We start from the raw sequence: 17,503 nt of genomic DNA on the forward strand, positions 1-17,503 counted from the left end.
TGTTTAGATTTACTTTTCCCTGTCTATGCAATTTTGGAACCCATGGCTCCTCTGTCTGTCCTTCCACAGACTCAACACAGCAAATACCCAAAGCCAGTCCTATTCCAAGTTGGTGACTTCAAAGCCAAGCAGTTTCTGGTTTCCATTACAGTGATGTATGTTATTGGGTACACAAAAGAAAGACCCAAAGACAAGCTGCTGTGCTCAGCTGCTGTGCTTTTAATGCAGGCTTCATGTCTATCAACAACCATATGAGATGTACTCACACTGATCCGCTCTTCCCTGTCATCAATACGGACTTTATCCTTTTTCCAGTAGATGGTAGGCTCAGGGTGTCCACGAGGTGGCTGACACTCCAGTATTGCAGGTTCTCCAGCTGCCACAACAACATCTGTAGGGTTTTGGCGGAAGTCATCTCGCAGCACTAATGTAGTAAATGAGGGAGAGGAGAAAACGTTAGTTGAAGTGACATCCTTGTATAAGAGGGAAATATATATATATATATATATGTATATATATATATATATAAGATCTATAGCACCCGTTAGTTGTTTCACCCCTAACATAAGGTTTACTTTCCCTTATAGGAAGCAATACTCCTTGTAAAAGAGGTAGGTTGGGATTGTTTTTTGGTTTTTTTTTTTTTGGTTCTTAATACTTTTGCAACTTTGACTACTGTTGTCCCACAACACAGAAAATAAAAAATATCTGAATTACCAAGGTGTTTGAAAATTAAATTAGGCAATGCATGTTAGCTTCTCACATAAATTGAACTCATATAAAAAAAGGATTAGGTACAAATAGCTGGCTTCAGTACGCTACAATGATATCCATTTCATCATTATTCTTCCACATGTATCCTAGTCTCTAGGTTAATCGACATCCTTATAAACATAAAACTGAAAAGGTATCTAGATGAACTACTGAAACAGAATTTAGGGCATTTCCCCTCCATGAATTTCAGCTGCGTAAGGCTTTTAAACAGTTCTTGACCTTAATGGAAACATGGCCCTCTGAGAAATTAGAAAACACCGTATCTTAGTGAAGGAGCAAGTCAGGAAGAGTTCAGCAGAAATTGCTCAGTTTCATCTCATAAGCAGAGATAATTTACTGCTTTCAGTATTAATGAAATGTGCCCCACTTTAACACTTGGAAGTGAATATTTTTCTGTTCTGTAATAAGCCACAAGAAAAGGCTTATAAAGGTAGCACTCAAAATGGCATACAATGTAACACACTGTTCTGCATTTTGGGATACACAGATAGATCCCAGAGGAAGGAGGGAATTAATTGGTAGTTAATTCCTTTCCTAACTGTAAGAAAGTGAATATTTACACCTTGCTCTTCAAGCATAAAATAAAATTGACACAGTTGGAAATGGATGTAACTCTGGCAAGAACTCATTATTCTCAAGTAACATACCCAATAGATACATATTATCCAACAGTTAATAAACAACTCAACTCAAAAATATTTCTCATTAATACAAAACACTCCAGTATCTTTGATTTCCAATAATCAAATTGATAGAAGCAGAATTTATAGTGCTTCAAGATAAATAGAGTAACCTTTCAAAATGCACAACACAGAAGTAGTATGATAAGATGGTAGGCTGTACCACTCCTATAAAAAAAGAGTTGGAGACTTGGGCATTTTCAATCTAGAGAAGGCTCAGGAGAGGTCTCACTGCAGCCTTCCAAAGGAAATTATAAATAGACTGACTTTTTTTGTGTGATCTGATAGTGATAGAACAAAAGGAAATGGCTTTAAACTAAAAGAGGGGATATTTAGATTAGATATTAGGAGGAATTTTTTTACTCAGAGGGTGGTGAGGGATGGGCACAAGCTGCCCAGAGAAGTTGTGGATGCCTGATCCCTGGAGGTAGCCAGTGCCCGGTTAGACAGGGCACTGGGCAGCTGAGCTGGTGGGTGGCAATCCACCTATGCAGGGAAGTTGAAATTGGATGATCTGTAATGTCTATTCTGACCCAATACGTTCGATGATTCTATGATTTTGCATTACACCATTTTTCAAACAAAGCCAAGAAAGTTGATACCTCAGCACCCTCAGGGAAAGAATGAGGGGGAAAAAAAAAGGTCTTACAAAAGCACCTATTTGGGGAAGCACTTTCACACGTCTCTGGTATATTATGCTACACAGGAAAAAAAGTGCTTCTAGGCAGTGATTTGTTCTCTTTCACACAACTGGCAAATAGGAAACATGAGCTTTTTCTGCTAATGTAACACAAAAATTAATATTAACTTATATTGGCTAGACTATATAATTGCAGAACTCCAGTGCAAATACATTAGTGGAAAATCCCCAGAAAATCAGCAGTTCCAACATCACAATGACTTTATCCTTCCCACTCCTAAATCTTGGCAGCAATTCCAAGGAAATCCTTTTCCTTGAATGCTACATGAAGCTGAAGAACAGAGTTTCTTAGGGGTGATACACAGCAAATTACATTCACTTTCTCTGAATCATTCTTGCAGCTATGCAAGGTTCTAATCAGCTGCAGAATATGAAGCTAAAAGGTGATTTAATTTTATCACATTCCTTTACTCAGGCCCTACTGCAAATGTGACTTGATGGGAGACAAAACTGACACTACAGTGTTTATTTAAACTTGCTGTGTTCCTCAACACATATGCAAATCTTGGATAGATATATCTCAGTATTTCCATGTATAGTATTCTGTGCTTTGGAGAAAAATAAATGATGTTGTGTGAGAAAAATGAAATAGGTAAAAATAAAGTTGAAACTGAAAGAGAGAAAAATGTGTGAAATACAGAGAGAAAATAAATCAGAGAAGAAAAGGGGAAACTCTGAGTTTAGAGAGTATAATAACAAAAAGCCAAGTAAAGGAATGAAAAGAATAGAAAAACAAACAAACAAAACAAAACAAAACAAAACAAACAAACAAAAAACTCCAAATCAATAAGGTAAAGATTAAAGGGCATTGGCTGCCATTTTTCTGCCTCAGTGCCTTTAACAGAATGTAACAGCACCAATACAAAGCACAGATTAATCTGATCAGTGTAGCTACCCCAGCATATCTGAATGTTACCCCCATGTGACATGCTAGGGCTCATGATGGAGATTTTGGGGTGCTGGCTGGCATGCTTAGCTGCCCTGGCACTGCAGCAGATCTCAGCAACACAGAAAGCAACAGAAGGAGGGAACATCAACAGGAAGTGGAGCTCACACATATTACGAGGGTAAATGGAAAAGTTGCAGCACAGCTTAGTGCATTCACCATATCAAATAGCACAATCATCTGTGAAAACAGAAAAATGGCTGAGAGCTGCAAAATATTCCTCAACCAATTATCCACAATTGCCATATGCTTCCAAATAACTGCTAGCATGCCTGAGCAGATTCCCTCTCCAGACACTGGCAAGAGGCTTTTGTTCCCTCTCAAAGCCAGCCCTCCTCAGGGCTTTTTAAAAATTCATTGCAAGAGGTGAAGCACTGCCATTAGGCTCCCCCTCTTCACGTCACGTACTTTTTTGCTCTAATCCAACATTAACGCTTGCCCTCAGTGCACATTTAATGAAGGACACCAAAGAGACAGAGAGTTGACGGCCTGGCCCCTGCTCCCCTCCTCCAGGTCGGTCGCAGTGCTGACTCCCTCGTGCTCAACTACACACAGCCCTGGAGCTGCACAAGGCTCCCAGGCTCTGCTTCTTGGGAAGGCACTGGGAGGCTACCGGGTGGGAAAGGACAGATAGGTCACACGTACAGCTGATGATGGTTCTGTGGACAAAAGTTAATTAAAGTTTGATAAGTCTCTTTGTAGTTCTAACAAGGCTGGTGCTGCTCAAACAAGATAGATGTCTGTGAACTGTCACATCAGTCTTTAAGGGATGCAAAACCCTGCATGCCCACTTACAGGTATTCATGAGGGCAGTAATGTAAAGCAATGACATCTAGCAACAGTAGCAGCAAGATAAATGGGGCCAGGGACCTGCCAGAGTTAGGGAAAAAAATAAAAAGAAATTCCTGCTATCATGGCAACTGCTCACCAGCACCTGCCAGCTTAGGCCCAAATCCAGGCCAAAGCTAAACCAATGCTTGTAAACTCAGGGAATTATGTGGAAACCAAATTAATTTCCTTGACTAAGGCTCTGTCCATTTGTTTAAAGGAGCCAGAGATAAAACAACATTTATGAGGTGGGAGGAAAGGTGTCGAGGTCAAAATTATTCTAGGCTAGATAACCATGTCTTAATCCTGCTTTTCACTGCAAAAGCTTCCGAGCCCTTCGAAAGAAAACATTTTTATAGGATTTACATTTACATGAAGACTACAAATAACCATCTGTCTGCTTCTACTTTTTCAATCTGGTCCATGTCCCATGAGTCCTCAGCCCATGGCCAAAGCAGTGAAGCTGGAAGGAAGAAGCACATGCCCATCAGGAGGCTCTGGAATAATTGCCGTCTTCTCCCACCAGCACTTGGCTCTCCTCCTCCCAGTAATATAGACAGTGAACATCTGATATTACCAGGGAGGGGAGGGAGGTAAAGCTTCCTTTTCCCATTTTTCAATGAATTATAATATCTTAAAACACAGCTACATCTGTCACACTGACTAGAGGGTATAAAGAAATATCAAGTAAATATTAATGTGCTTCTGTAACTTGGGTTCTAGTAGTTTACCTTGTGTCTCCTGTTCTGTTTAGTGTTTATCTGAGGATATCATTACACTCACTAAAGGAATTTACACAGCTGCACTGGTGGTAGGTTGGTCATATGCCACATGCAGGTAGGTCTCCCTTGATCCAAGTCACTGCCTCATAGGCATTTAACTAAATCCTCATCTCACTATGACTGCTTGGCACTTCTCTCATATAACACATAATGATACACACAGTCAACACGAATTATTATGTCAGATAACTAACCAGATGTCACATAGTGTACAGATTAAAGGATTAAAGTATTTGAAATAATGTAATGTGCAGGGGGGTATTTCAGAGCTTGGGTAATAGTATTTATAATCTACTTAAATGGCCTCAGAACAAGCTGGCACTGCTTGCTGGAATCGGGTAGCAAAAAAGAAAAAGGGGTCATAAACAACTTTCCTTGTGAAAAAGAATGATACACTTAGAGGATGCTGCTGCCATACCTTTTGCTTAATTGTCTGTCACAGTTTGATAGGGAAGTTAGGAACAAAATCACAATTTAGGCTATGGTTCTAAGCAGTACTCCAAAGGAGTCCTGAACTCCCTCTGCATGTGTACAACTCTGGAAGAGCTGTCAACCATCATGGACATTTTTGCAAAAGCAGTAGAGAGCTATACTGTTTGGTTTGTTTTTGGTTTTGTTTGGTTTTGTTTCCTTTTCCTATCCTTCTTCAATCTCATGATATAGATATTGCCTAGGAGACATACATGCTAGCTAATTTACCATGACTCAAAATGTTCAGACTTTCCAAAACCTGAGAGATTAATTTTCAGAAGTGTTAAGGTATTCTCAAAGACTCCAGTAGTTTTGATGTCCAATTTGTAAGGCCCTTGTAAATCAAAGTGAGGAAGAGAATAGTAGAGAGATATCTGAGTAAAGAAACAAACTGAATACTCATTCTTTCAGATTCAGCCTCTTTCTTTGGCCTCAAGCCTTTTTCTTACTCAGTATTTCACGTACTTCTGAACTCAATAACCTACTCAATACTTATAGTTAAAGGGAGTTTGAAAATATATTTTCATGCTTCGGAAAAAAATCCACAGAATAATGTGGAAAAAACAGTTCTGACACATCCTCTAAAGCTTTTAACAGTATGTGTATTCAGATATAGCTATTTACAGAATTTGAACCTTTGCTCAGCATTAATGCTTAAACATAATTTGGGACACCCTTGCTTTGGAACAGAGTATTTCTTAAAGCTAATTGACAATCTGAGAATCTAAGTATTAGAAATCAAGTGTATGAAAAGCCATCATCAAATAAATGGACAGATTCAAAATGAAAATACAGTTCTATCACCTGTCTCTGTTGCAGTGAAGTAGAAATTTTTTAACAATCCCACCTCTTTCCATCAAGAAATCCTGAATGTTGCAGTTAAGAATCAGCAAACTTACTACCTATCTGCCATAAATCTTCAAAAGCAACTCTATGTTCTAACAGTCAAAAAAAGGCCAAGGGAAGCAATAAGCATAACCAAGTATTCTTTATGAATGCAAATATTCTACAGACCACATTTAAATAATTTCAGGAATCTACAGCTACACAACACAATTTATTGAAAAAGTTTCTCTAGGACACAGAGCAGAGGGTTTTTTGTTGTTGGTTTTTTGGGTTTTTTTTTGTTTTTTTTTGTTTTTTTTTTGTTTTTTTTTTTTTTTTTTTTAAAGCATAATCACTCTGGATAAATGCAGTACACGGACTGCTCTTGTTAACAGCAGGCATAGTACCAAGATCCATATTCCACTGAAACTAAAACCCTATTACTTTCTTAAAAGTTCACCAACTTTATAGAAGACCTAGGATCATAACTGTAGGCAATGAACTTTGAAAAATGCAGTTTGATAAGCCTTAAGATTTAACAAGAATCAGACATTCAGCAGTTTACTGGAATAGTTATTTAACGATCCTTTAAACTTAAGTCTGCCATTAGCTTTTACGCGTTCCTTACATTTAATGGGCTGCATGTTCAGAAGATCATGGGCTAGTCATTTATTTTTCCCAACTAATGTGAATATCAGGTGTGAACTGGAGCAGAACTTCAAATAAAATCACATCACAACTGAAGTATTGTATTTTCACTGTCATTAGCCTGCCAGCATGTCTACTTTGCAGCAAGAATATGGGAGTAATCTCTGCAAAGGCACAAGAAAATAAAATCTTAAAGGCATTATAAACATATAACCAATTTTCAAAAGCAACAATATCAAAAAACACCTAGATTTTACCGAATGTCAAATATACATGAATGAATCTCAGGTGGAAGCCTTTGTCTGAGTACCACTGAAGAACACACACCAACTGCTCTCTACATACATAGTACAGCACAGAGAATCCCCAGAAAACAGATTTAATTAGCAAGTTCACAAACAACAGTATAATAGCATTCAGGCTTACTGCTATGAGCACAGAAGTAGCATTGCCAGGTACATACAGAACTATGTTCAACCTCATGAATGCTACCTGTTTGCCACAGTATCAATCTGCTGTATTTTTTCTGTTTCCAAACTGAAGTTTTTTCTCCTACAATCACTTATACTGCTTCAATTCCTTGGGCTTCTAGTTCAAGCCCAGTCAAAACACCTATAAAATAACATGTGCTTTCAGTAAAACAAAGGAGTAAAACCAGATGTGAATGATAAAAACAAGTACAAATGAATGAATATTTCTTGTACAAGAAATATAGAAGGTTACATGCTTCATTTAACCAATATAATACAGAATGCAATCTCCAACCTCTACTGAAGTGTGAATAGCCTCTCTAATAAACTCCTTGTGTACATATGCACAACACACATACACAGCAGCTGGGATGCTTTCCCGTCTTGGCAGGGGGTCACTGTCACATTACTTGTACGCTTTAGCAACATTAGGCAACATATCAAACAAAACAAGCTTTTTCCCAACATAAGAACTCTCTTCCTTCTGTCCCTCATCCTCTTCATCAAACTTCGGTGTCTCTCTCTAGCTAAATCTGGTATTTATAAAATAAAACTCATCTATACCACTTTTGAAAGCAGGATTTCATTCTGCCAGGACTTTTTACTGTTTTCTTCAAAAGTCAGGACTGAAAACAGGTATCTGAGCAGAGCTATCTAGGTGCATATTTATTGATAAACTATGATAACGTAAGATCATTAAGCTTTGCAAGAGGACTGTACAGCTATGTTTCACCATGTAATTGCTGTATCCACAACTGTCTCACAGAACAGGTGAAAGCTGCCTGCAGCTTTTGGACCATCTCTTCCCATATGCCACTAACCGTCCTTGTGTCAACAGGTCACATTCAGATGCTTACTAGGTGCCATTTCAACACATTTCAACATAAGTCTGTCTGGCTTTGTGTCTGCTGTCCCATAAGGGACAGTAAGTCATTGACATTGGCTCTGCAGTAGTATTTCCTGTAGGACCTGAGACAACAGTGACTCTTTAACAGTTAACCTGCAGAGATCAGCTGCTTTGACTTTTTCAGAACTTGCCCCAGCAAACACATTACTAGACACTGCATAAAACATGCTTGCATGGCTGTCACTCAGACAAGTCTTGTCATTCAAGGCTAAGGAAGAGAAGAGAAAAAAGACCTGTGTATAGAAGGACTGAGATAGCAGAAGGGAACAAGCTACCATAGCTGTTGTCAAATTTGGCACCCCACATTTTCCAGGGATTTACAGTAAAACTCCAACCTCCAAATCCCTTAACTCTGATTACATATTATTTTTCTCTAACATTATCTTACATAGGTTGCTCTTAAAGCAGTCTCCTACTATTTCCATGGAAACTTCAATAGATACAAAGATCACAATAAGACTATTTGCTAAAGCAAGTTCTGAGCTATAAAATATTACTTTTCAACAGAGTCACCATCATTAGCTAGGCATTTTCACTAGCAATGAACAGAAATATCCATTCTGGGCTCCTAAAAATCTCTACCAGTGGAAGTGACCCAGTGTTTCACAGCTGCTATGACGGCATCAGTGTTGTTTGGAAAATGTTGCCCACACCGTCTATCTTTCATCAGCTTGAACAGATGGAAATCAGAAGGTGTCAAATCCAGATCATATAGTGGATGTGGTATGACAGTCCAGCCAAGACTGGAAATGTAATCCACAATCTTAATTGGGGTTTGGTGTTTTTGTGTTTCAAGTAAAAGGCTGTCTTCTTCCCTGGCCTGATTCTGGAAGTTTGAGTGTTCTGCTTAGTGTTGGGATGTAGCAGTTAAGAGTTGATGGTTTTTCCAGGTTCCAGGAAATTCATAAGGATCCCCACTTTCCTATCCTGAAAAACAGTGTACATCACTTTGCCCACTGCGAGTTGTCTCTTGAACCTTTTCTCTGTTGAGGAATTCACATGTTGACTTGACTACAGCTCGTTGTGGTGACATCATGTCTCATCATCAGTAATGATGCAATCCAGGAAACTGTCACCTTCAGACACCTATAGCTTCAGTAGGCCCTGACATACTTGCATATCGTCTTCTTTCTTTTCCTGTGTGAGTATTCGTGGGACCTGCTGTGATATTCCAATATTTAGATCATTGTTTCTAATACATTAAAGCTGATATTAAGCTCTGTACATTGTTCCCTTGTTGAGGTCTGTTGACTCATGTGGATGAGCTGATTGAGATGCACTTTATGTCATGGCTGTCTGGAACATGGCTTGTCTTTCATGTTGTTACCACTGCTGAAAGGCTCTACTCACCACCTCATTATGCTCACATCCACTGTTTGGTCTCTATAAACATCCAACAAGCACCACTGAATGTCAATAGATGCCATTTTTTTTTTCCACACAGAGGAACTCAGTTCCACTCTGTTGCTTCATCCTCACTGCCATGTCAGACATCATTCTGTCAGACTGCCCGTCTGCTGCCATTTGTCACATGGTAACAACATGCAACAGAATACTGGTGGGAAGTTTCAGCCCCTATTGCCATACCACCAACACCTTCTCCCATGTTGTAGGCCAACATAATAAAATAGGAGGCCTTACTTTCAGAGCAGCCCTCAGAATATTCTACATTAAATTCAAAAGGCAAGTGACATGTGGTCCAAAGACATTGTTCATTAGAGCTCCAACTCCTGTCTCCGAGGACAAGACGAACACTTGTTTGCTCCATTGTTCAAGTGTTTGGTTTTTGTATGTATTTTTGTTTGTTTGTTTGTTTTGTTTTTAATTTTGCCATGGAAATTTCTTCACAGAAGAAATTTCTTCACAGAAGAAATTTAGGTTTAACATCTGAGTTTTAAAATCTAGGTTTAAAATCTAGGTTTAATATCTGCCCAAAAATGCTTGATGAAAAGTTCTCTGGATTATCATGAACAAAACAAAATAGCTTATGTTAGTTATGTCATTCTACATAATGAATTTAAGCTCTCAGAGCTCTTAAGAAATGTAAGGAGCAACGTGAAATGCAGACATCATATCAAATGCTCTTTGGAGAGAGCCATTTGAATTCTGTCAGTGTACTAACAGGTAGGAGATGTCACAAAACATCTAGGTAACATGGTGGTTTTGTGCAGTCTAGCCACAAATAGGATGCCCCAAATTTGCAATTTTATGGAAATTAAAGAAGATAATAGGGTAATATACAGGAAATCTTTTGCAATTTTAGCTACTCAAATAACATAAGGAATTACTTCTACAAAATATGAAATAACTCTCCCATTTATACTCTTTTTCTCTTAAAGCAGGAGTTCACATTGTCCTCATTATTATTCACTACATGGTGCAAGAGAGAAGAAAAAAAAAATTAAGAAGCGGGAGCAAAGACCAACTGTAATAGCCTAAAGCAACACTTTTGAAAGGTAAGTTTCAGCACCCAGAGGGAGACCAAAGATTGGGTGTCCAGCTCCACCCTCCTTTATGGTATGCTGTGTGTGAGACTCAAAATGACCTTCACCTGAGTGGTTTCACCAGCTCTCAGATGTGCTTTTGAAAGTGGTGTAATATGCAGTAAATGTGAAACAATCTTTTTTTTTTTTTTTTCCCATAACTAACACCATATTCCCAAAGTACTATTTCATGTACAGCAAATGCTATATAATAGGAAAACTAACATAGCACTACAACTAGAAGAACTAAATATGGTTCTTACACATCCTTCTACATCTTTGGTACTGAACATTCCTCTGGCAGTTCAGTGCAAGAGAAAATAACTATATATCTGCTGAAGTCTTTAAAGAGAGAGCTGGACAAGTGCACAATTCTCTGTAGCCTATTTATCCCAGGCTATAGAGAAGAAACAACCTGGGATGTACCTGTAAAACAGCCTGTAACTGTAACTGTGTTATGCATTGGCTGGAGAGGTCATTCAGATGAGGAGCTCAAATTCCTCCACAGGGTCTTGGTGTGGGAAAGATGACTGTTAATTTTACTATTAGAACACAAAATTATTTTTACAATCTTTCCCTCTCTTCAGTTTTTATACATAAATTACTAGTGCAACAAAGAGTCTGTCCCAGCACAGGAACCTTTAATAACTAAATCCTGAAACTGGTATTACTTTAAACACAATCCTTTCTGTCATGTTGAAACCATTCATTTTATTTCTCTGAAGTACTAAGTTTAACTAAACACAAGGCACCTGTGTCTGTGACTCTCACAAATGATTACATTTGTGTACATTTGTATAGCTACTATCATTCTGCAATTGAATTAGATAACAAGAGGCTATTCTGACAAGATAAAGTATTCATGCACCATATGATAGACAAAGTATAATATTGAAATAGGCAGATTAGATTATTAGCCCAGATAGGATTGGACAAAGGGAATTTTTAGCCTGCCATGTTATTCACCTGGGATAGACCTTAGGCTAAATAGCACAAATGTTTTATTTCATGCCAATTAGAGAAGATGATGAAAAGAGAAAAAAGAACAGGTGAAAAGAAGAGAGGAGAGAAGAGAAGAGGAAGGGAAGGGAGAAAAGAAAAAAAAAGTAAAAGAGAAGAGGAGAGGAAGGGAAGGGAAGGGAGAAAGGAAAAAAAAGAAAAGGAGAAGAGAAGAGAAGAGAAGAGAAGAAAAGAAAAGAAAAGAAAAGAAAAGAAAAGAAAAGAAAAGAAAAGAAAAGAAAAGAAAAGAAAAGAAAAGAAAAGAAAAGAAAAGAAAAGAAAAGAAAAGAAAAGAAAAGAAAAGAAAAGAAAAGAAAAGAAGAAGAAAAAGAAAAGAAGAGAAAGGAAAAGAAGAGAAAAGAAAAGAAAAGAAAAGAAAAGAAAAGAAAAGAAAAGAAAAGAAAAGAAAAGAAAAATTTCTCCTGTTTGGAAGACTTTTAATCTAGATCACTCCACTGACCCACTTCACAGCCCAGATCCATAAGCAACTGAGAGAATGACAAGCTAATACATGCAGAGGAAATGAGTGGTCAGGGGAGAATAGAACCACTTAAAACTGATTTTCCACCAAGGAAAACGTATTGTTAAACTATGCATTATATTTCCCTAAATTTAGAACGAGAAATACATAAAACACAATAGCTCATGTAACCAGTGCATGCTGTGGGATTTCTCTGAGACCAGGAGAACTGGAAACAATCTCTAGTTTGCTTGTGCAGCTTCAATTAAGGCAAATTGAATTAAATTCTCCCTTGAGGAGGACCTCTGTAGCTCTTCTCCGCCTTTTCTGAACAATTCCAGATGTAGGTGTGGAACATTTTCATTTCTCTATGAAAACTTCCACATGCATTGCTGTGCTTCCATGCTTGATCAAAGAGGTGAGCTTTTGGGGGAGACTACACGGGGTGTAAAACAATGCCCAGCTGATAGCTCATATGCTTAATTTTAATGATTTAATTCTCCTCGCTGGGGTTTCTTTCCTTCTTAGAACAGACAGACCAGCTGGAAACAACTCAGAAAGAATGGAAACACTTCTGCTGAGCAGCCATTTGGTACAACGTAACTCATAACTACACACTCTGAGGCTCCCTGTTTTCTTCTTGTCATACCTAGAATGCATTAGCTTACATTTCCTTTTGAGCATCTATTCAACTTAAGGTTTACTGCAACATTTTCCATCTCGCCCATTAGAATGATCACCTTCATGACACACCTTTGGGTCTCATACACACAGGAACAATAGTACTCCAGCAGGCCTAATTACTGGTCACAATTAATTTCAGACTTAACAGACATTGGTTAAAATGCTCTTTTCCTCTCAACAGTGGGGTACAGGAGATTAACTGTTTTTGGGGTTTTTTTTGGTTTTTTTTTTTTTTTTTTTTGGTTTTCTTTTCGGGTTTTTTTTGGTTTTTTTTTTCCCTGAAAATTGTGAAAGGTTTGAATTCTCCACAGTCTTCCCCTTCCCACTTCTAGTGAAAGGCTGTGATGTGAGCAAAACTCCGTATTTTTAAATAGCAAGTCTTAGGGCTATTGCATGAACAGAAGAGCACCATACTAATTCAGCACAGTTAATAATACCCTGCTTAACATTTTTATTTTTACATTTTCCTATTCTTTCAGTTTATTTATTTATTTGATTTTATTCTTTTGATTCTTCTAAGCATACACCTCAGGGCTCTAAGCCATAAGCCTCCATACGTTTGTCAAAAAGTTAAACAGAAATGTCAACACTGGTGGATTCAAAGCAGTAAATCTGCTATGTAACTGAACTTACTGAGCACAAGCAGCAAAACTCTGCATTGTGCCGAGCTTGCTAATGAAACATATTGGAATGTATAGCACAACTGACACAGAGCTGCTGCATGTAGAGTGGGAATTAACCTGGCACTTCCAGGTATTCAGGAGCCTAAAGACTGTAGAAATTCAGCAGTGTATCATTGCAGTCAGCATGCCAGTAGTGCTAGTGGTTTAGACTCATATTTCCCTATCAGTTTGTTTTTTTTGTTTGTTTTTTTTTTTAATCTTATTCTTTAAAAACAAATCTAAGACATTTGTTCATAACCTGCCTTCAGATCCTAGTAGCAATGGTAAATCCATTAAACTTTACTTTCACTGTTCATGATGTTTATAAAAAATTGCAGATGGAATTACAATCTAGTAATACAAAGCTTGGCATTTTTTTTCCTCAGATGTAATAACGAAGAGGATAAACATAAAATTGACCCAGGGATTTCAATACTGAAACTTTCATTGGAAACCCAAGCAGTAGTGTGCAAACCCATGTATTTATGTCGATATAATAACGGCACTGCTACACCTATTAATAAGTATAGATTTCACAATGGAGTCTTGGTTGATAACACATCATAAAATGCATTATATTTCTTCTAAAACAATATAATTAACTCTTAATGAACCCTTCCCTTTCACCAGTAAATTCAATTTTGTCTAATCCTTGGGTTTATGGTAATGTTGAGCTCATTAAAATGTTACTTAAAACTCATTAAAATGCTCACTGAGAGGTAACAGCTTCATTACGGTAATATGTTGTAAAAGAAAGAAGAATGCTTTATTATCATTTAATTGTTTCCAAAAAGGAATACATTTGCATAGTGATGAGGTTCACAGGATATTTTCAGTAGTACTCAATAATTAAGCAGTTCAGTAATTAAAAATGCATTTTCTAAAAATAATTTTATGTTATTGCTTACTCCCTGTTGTGTTTTTCAATTGGGAGAAGAGTTCATGTCGACACAGTTTACAGAATTAAGCAATAGTGATACCTGCACTGATAATAAAAGACATTCCAGTTCAATCTTTTAGTACGTTTTTTGTTTAAAATCTAATATCTAAAAAATAATAATTTAAAATTGCCATCAATATATTTTACAAGTCAGACTTTCTAATAAAGTCTTAAAATATCCATCACTTTTCAGTACCAAGGAAAACTAAGAATTATACAGGGGCTTTTCAAGTGTAAAGCCTTACTATGATTTTTTATTATTTATCATTATGATAAACTTACACATGACTGAATATCTGAGCAGAAATTAGCTGACACCTAGGCATGACTTTTGAGGATGCCTGAGGCACTGTAACTGTGCCCTAGGTCATGTTCAGAGGCAGAATTCCTCAGGCCCTGGTACTTACAGAGAACTGTCACTTCTTTCTTGTTTTCCCTCTTGAAAAAGAGCTGTTCCAGCTCCAAGTCAAAAGGACTTCCCTTGCAGCCATGCTAACTGTGTGCCATTTTCTTGCTTTTCACTGTCAGGATGAGGTTGATGACACCAACAGTAAAATTCTGGCCAAGTAGAAAACACCTGCTCTACAATGATGATTACCATTATGGTTAGCTATGTGATTAATAGATTTACTCTTAACATAAGCCTAATCACAATTACTTGAACAATTTCCATCAAAATAAATTGTTCTGCTGATTTAGAGAAATTCTATGTGATATTTAGAGTTCCAGGTTTGTTTTCAGTATATTTCCCTACAGTGGCAAATAATACATTAATAAAAGATCCCAAAGGTAGAGATAAAAGGTCTTCCCAGTAGCCTCAGCACTAAGGCTGTCTAGTATCTGTTTCTTTGCCATCTGACATCTGCTATGGAAAATATTTTGCTAACTCAGACATAACTTCCATTTTAAATGCAGAAGAAGGGTTACTAGAAAAACTGACATAGATTGCCAGGGTATGCAGCTTAGACTGTTAGATAGGATAAAGGCAGCTTTGAAGCCTTGAGTCAAGGATCTGTCCAGTGTGATACCATTCAAAGTTCCTTGAAGTGTTAATTAAATACCATCCACTGTTCTTTTCCATGGCTTCAAATCTGATTTCTATTTCCACAAAACTTATATTTGTTTTTAAATATATACACCATAGAACATCCAATATGGATTTTAGAAACTTTCCATGAAAGTTGTTTGACTAGCAACACAGAGACAATTAAATATGGATGCTGCAGGTTACACATCTGTGTAAGTAGAACAACAGAGAAAGTGCTGTGTCCTACATCATTAGAAGAAAATAACAGACTAGAAGAAAAACACTCTTAAAGGAAAAATGTGAAATGCAAACAACATTTAATACTTTCTGCATCAACAATTATTGTCTCTTTTGAACAAGCACAACAAAATAATAATAATAATTAAAAAAATCCATTTATATAAAGACAGCATTCACATGATACCACGCTGGTACAAAGTGAAATCAAGTTATGAGGCTTACAATGGACTTCCTGAGTGAGTGTGGACAGTTAACTGATCTCAGTTCCCAGATGTAAATGGATGGTCAGACTTCTTTTGCTGACTTACATGATTATTTAAATAAATCAGTTTAAAACATGTTTACAGTCTCCTCTATGTACTTTGTATAGTTCCTAGTGCAGTGGGCCAAATGACAACTCTATAAAGCACATCATAACAAAATTTATAAAAATAAATCACGGACAGTTACTCAGTTAGACATCAGTATGTAGGCTGAATAATGTTATTTAATACAATAAGTCAGGCTGTTTTTCTAAAATTTGCTTTTGATATTCCTTTACCAAATCAAGCCTTTCTGCTGGAGATGCCAATTGCTGTTTGTGCTATCATTTATGTGCCACACTCTCAGCTATTTCAAAAGAAAACAAATAATGTGTCTTTTTAGCCAAGTAAACAATCTCTCATTTTATCTTTATTGCACACACTAGCAGATAAACTAAGTCATTTCTCTCAAACACTCACTGAGATAGTTGAAAATAAATAACTTGGAAAATAAATAACTCGGAAAATAAATAACTGGCATAAAAAGTATTAATGTTGAAAACACTCTCCACTGTATTTCCTTGCAGCAACTAAACAAAATTAAATGAGATACCCTAAATATGAAATGGAAGATAGATGGAATGTTGAGAAAAAAGAGACGTAATTACTGTAGTGACTGTTTCTTCCTACATAAGCACTGTGTAAATTGAACAACTGACAACAAAAGCTGTACAGAGAGTAACAAAATGTACTACAGTCTCATTTTTCAATTGCTATATATGGGAAGGGTAACTAAACTGTTAAAGCCAACGTTTGTCAAAAATACCTAACACAAGTGATGGTAGAGCAAAAAAATCTCTGTGTAACTACAAGCTTTAAAAGCAAAAACCATTGTGTTAATTTCATGAAGATGTAAGCAAACAAAACAAAACAAGTTTCAAATCGGAGATGATAATTTATAAAGAGCATCACACAGATATAGCACTTTCGAATATGTACTTGCTGCATAAGTCATTTTGTTCACTGCATCCATCTGCTGTTGTGGAGAGAGAATCTGTAGTGAGAATGGGAATGCTCACCAGTGGAACAGAATGGAAGCTTTAATTCGAGAGATTGGTTGCAACAAAGATACATGACTAATTTAAGTTGACCACTTCAGTGTTGTTTTTTAAAACTGTAGCGAAATCATTATCACAATAAAACCATATGTGTTTGCTCTCTTATAGTATAATAAAATGGTCATTTCAAAATGTATCAAATCTTTTCCTCTTAGAATGCTCTATAGTGCATTCTTACAAAGTGTTTCCTGCCTGAGGGTATATGATTATTACACGTCCCTGTTTCCAAAAGGAGATGGTTTTTAGCACTATGAATTTATGTCTTGATCAGATACCTGAATACCTTACAGAAAATGGATGATTTGAATAGTTTGTTTTGTTTTCATTTTTGCACTGTGTCAAGACTAAAGATGGAGAACAGTTGTGTTAACATGAGTGAACCTGAATGTTGGTAGTCCTTCCATTACCCACTTCAAGTCATTTTTAACTATAACAGTGTTTCCTAGAGTGGACATGTATACCTTACTCAGTTTAAGAGCACCGTTACCCAAAGAAAACTTTCACAAAGAAAAGCAGGACTGTATGATCCTGTATTCCCCTGCAAAGTCTGTAAAATGATAATGAAATGATAATGAAAAAAACAACACTGTAGAAGAGAAAAAATAAAATAAAATAAA

At 36.9% G+C, this 17,503-nt stretch overlaps 1 protein-coding gene across 33 annotated transcripts in view; it reads right to left on the minus strand.

The window, feature by feature from the left end:
* ROBO2 (roundabout guidance receptor 2) overlaps positions 1-17,503 on the minus strand; it is an 862,058-nt gene that overhangs the window by 140,975 nt on the left and 703,580 nt on the right. For all 33 annotated transcript variants that reach the window (XM_085527515.1, XM_085527477.1, XM_085527497.1 and 30 more), the window contains exon 3: positions 267-424. In XM_085527515.1, the coding sequence (XP_085383641.1) occupies positions 267-424 (158 nt within the window). The remainder of the gene's footprint in view (positions 1-266; positions 425-17,503) is intronic.

Source organism: Coturnix japonica, chromosome 1 (assembly GCF_054131305.1).
Source record: "Coturnix japonica strain WE chromosome 1, WE-NBRP24, whole genome shotgun sequence".
In the NCBI taxonomy this organism is placed as follows: Eukaryota; Metazoa; Chordata; class Aves; order Galliformes; family Phasianidae; genus Coturnix; species Coturnix japonica.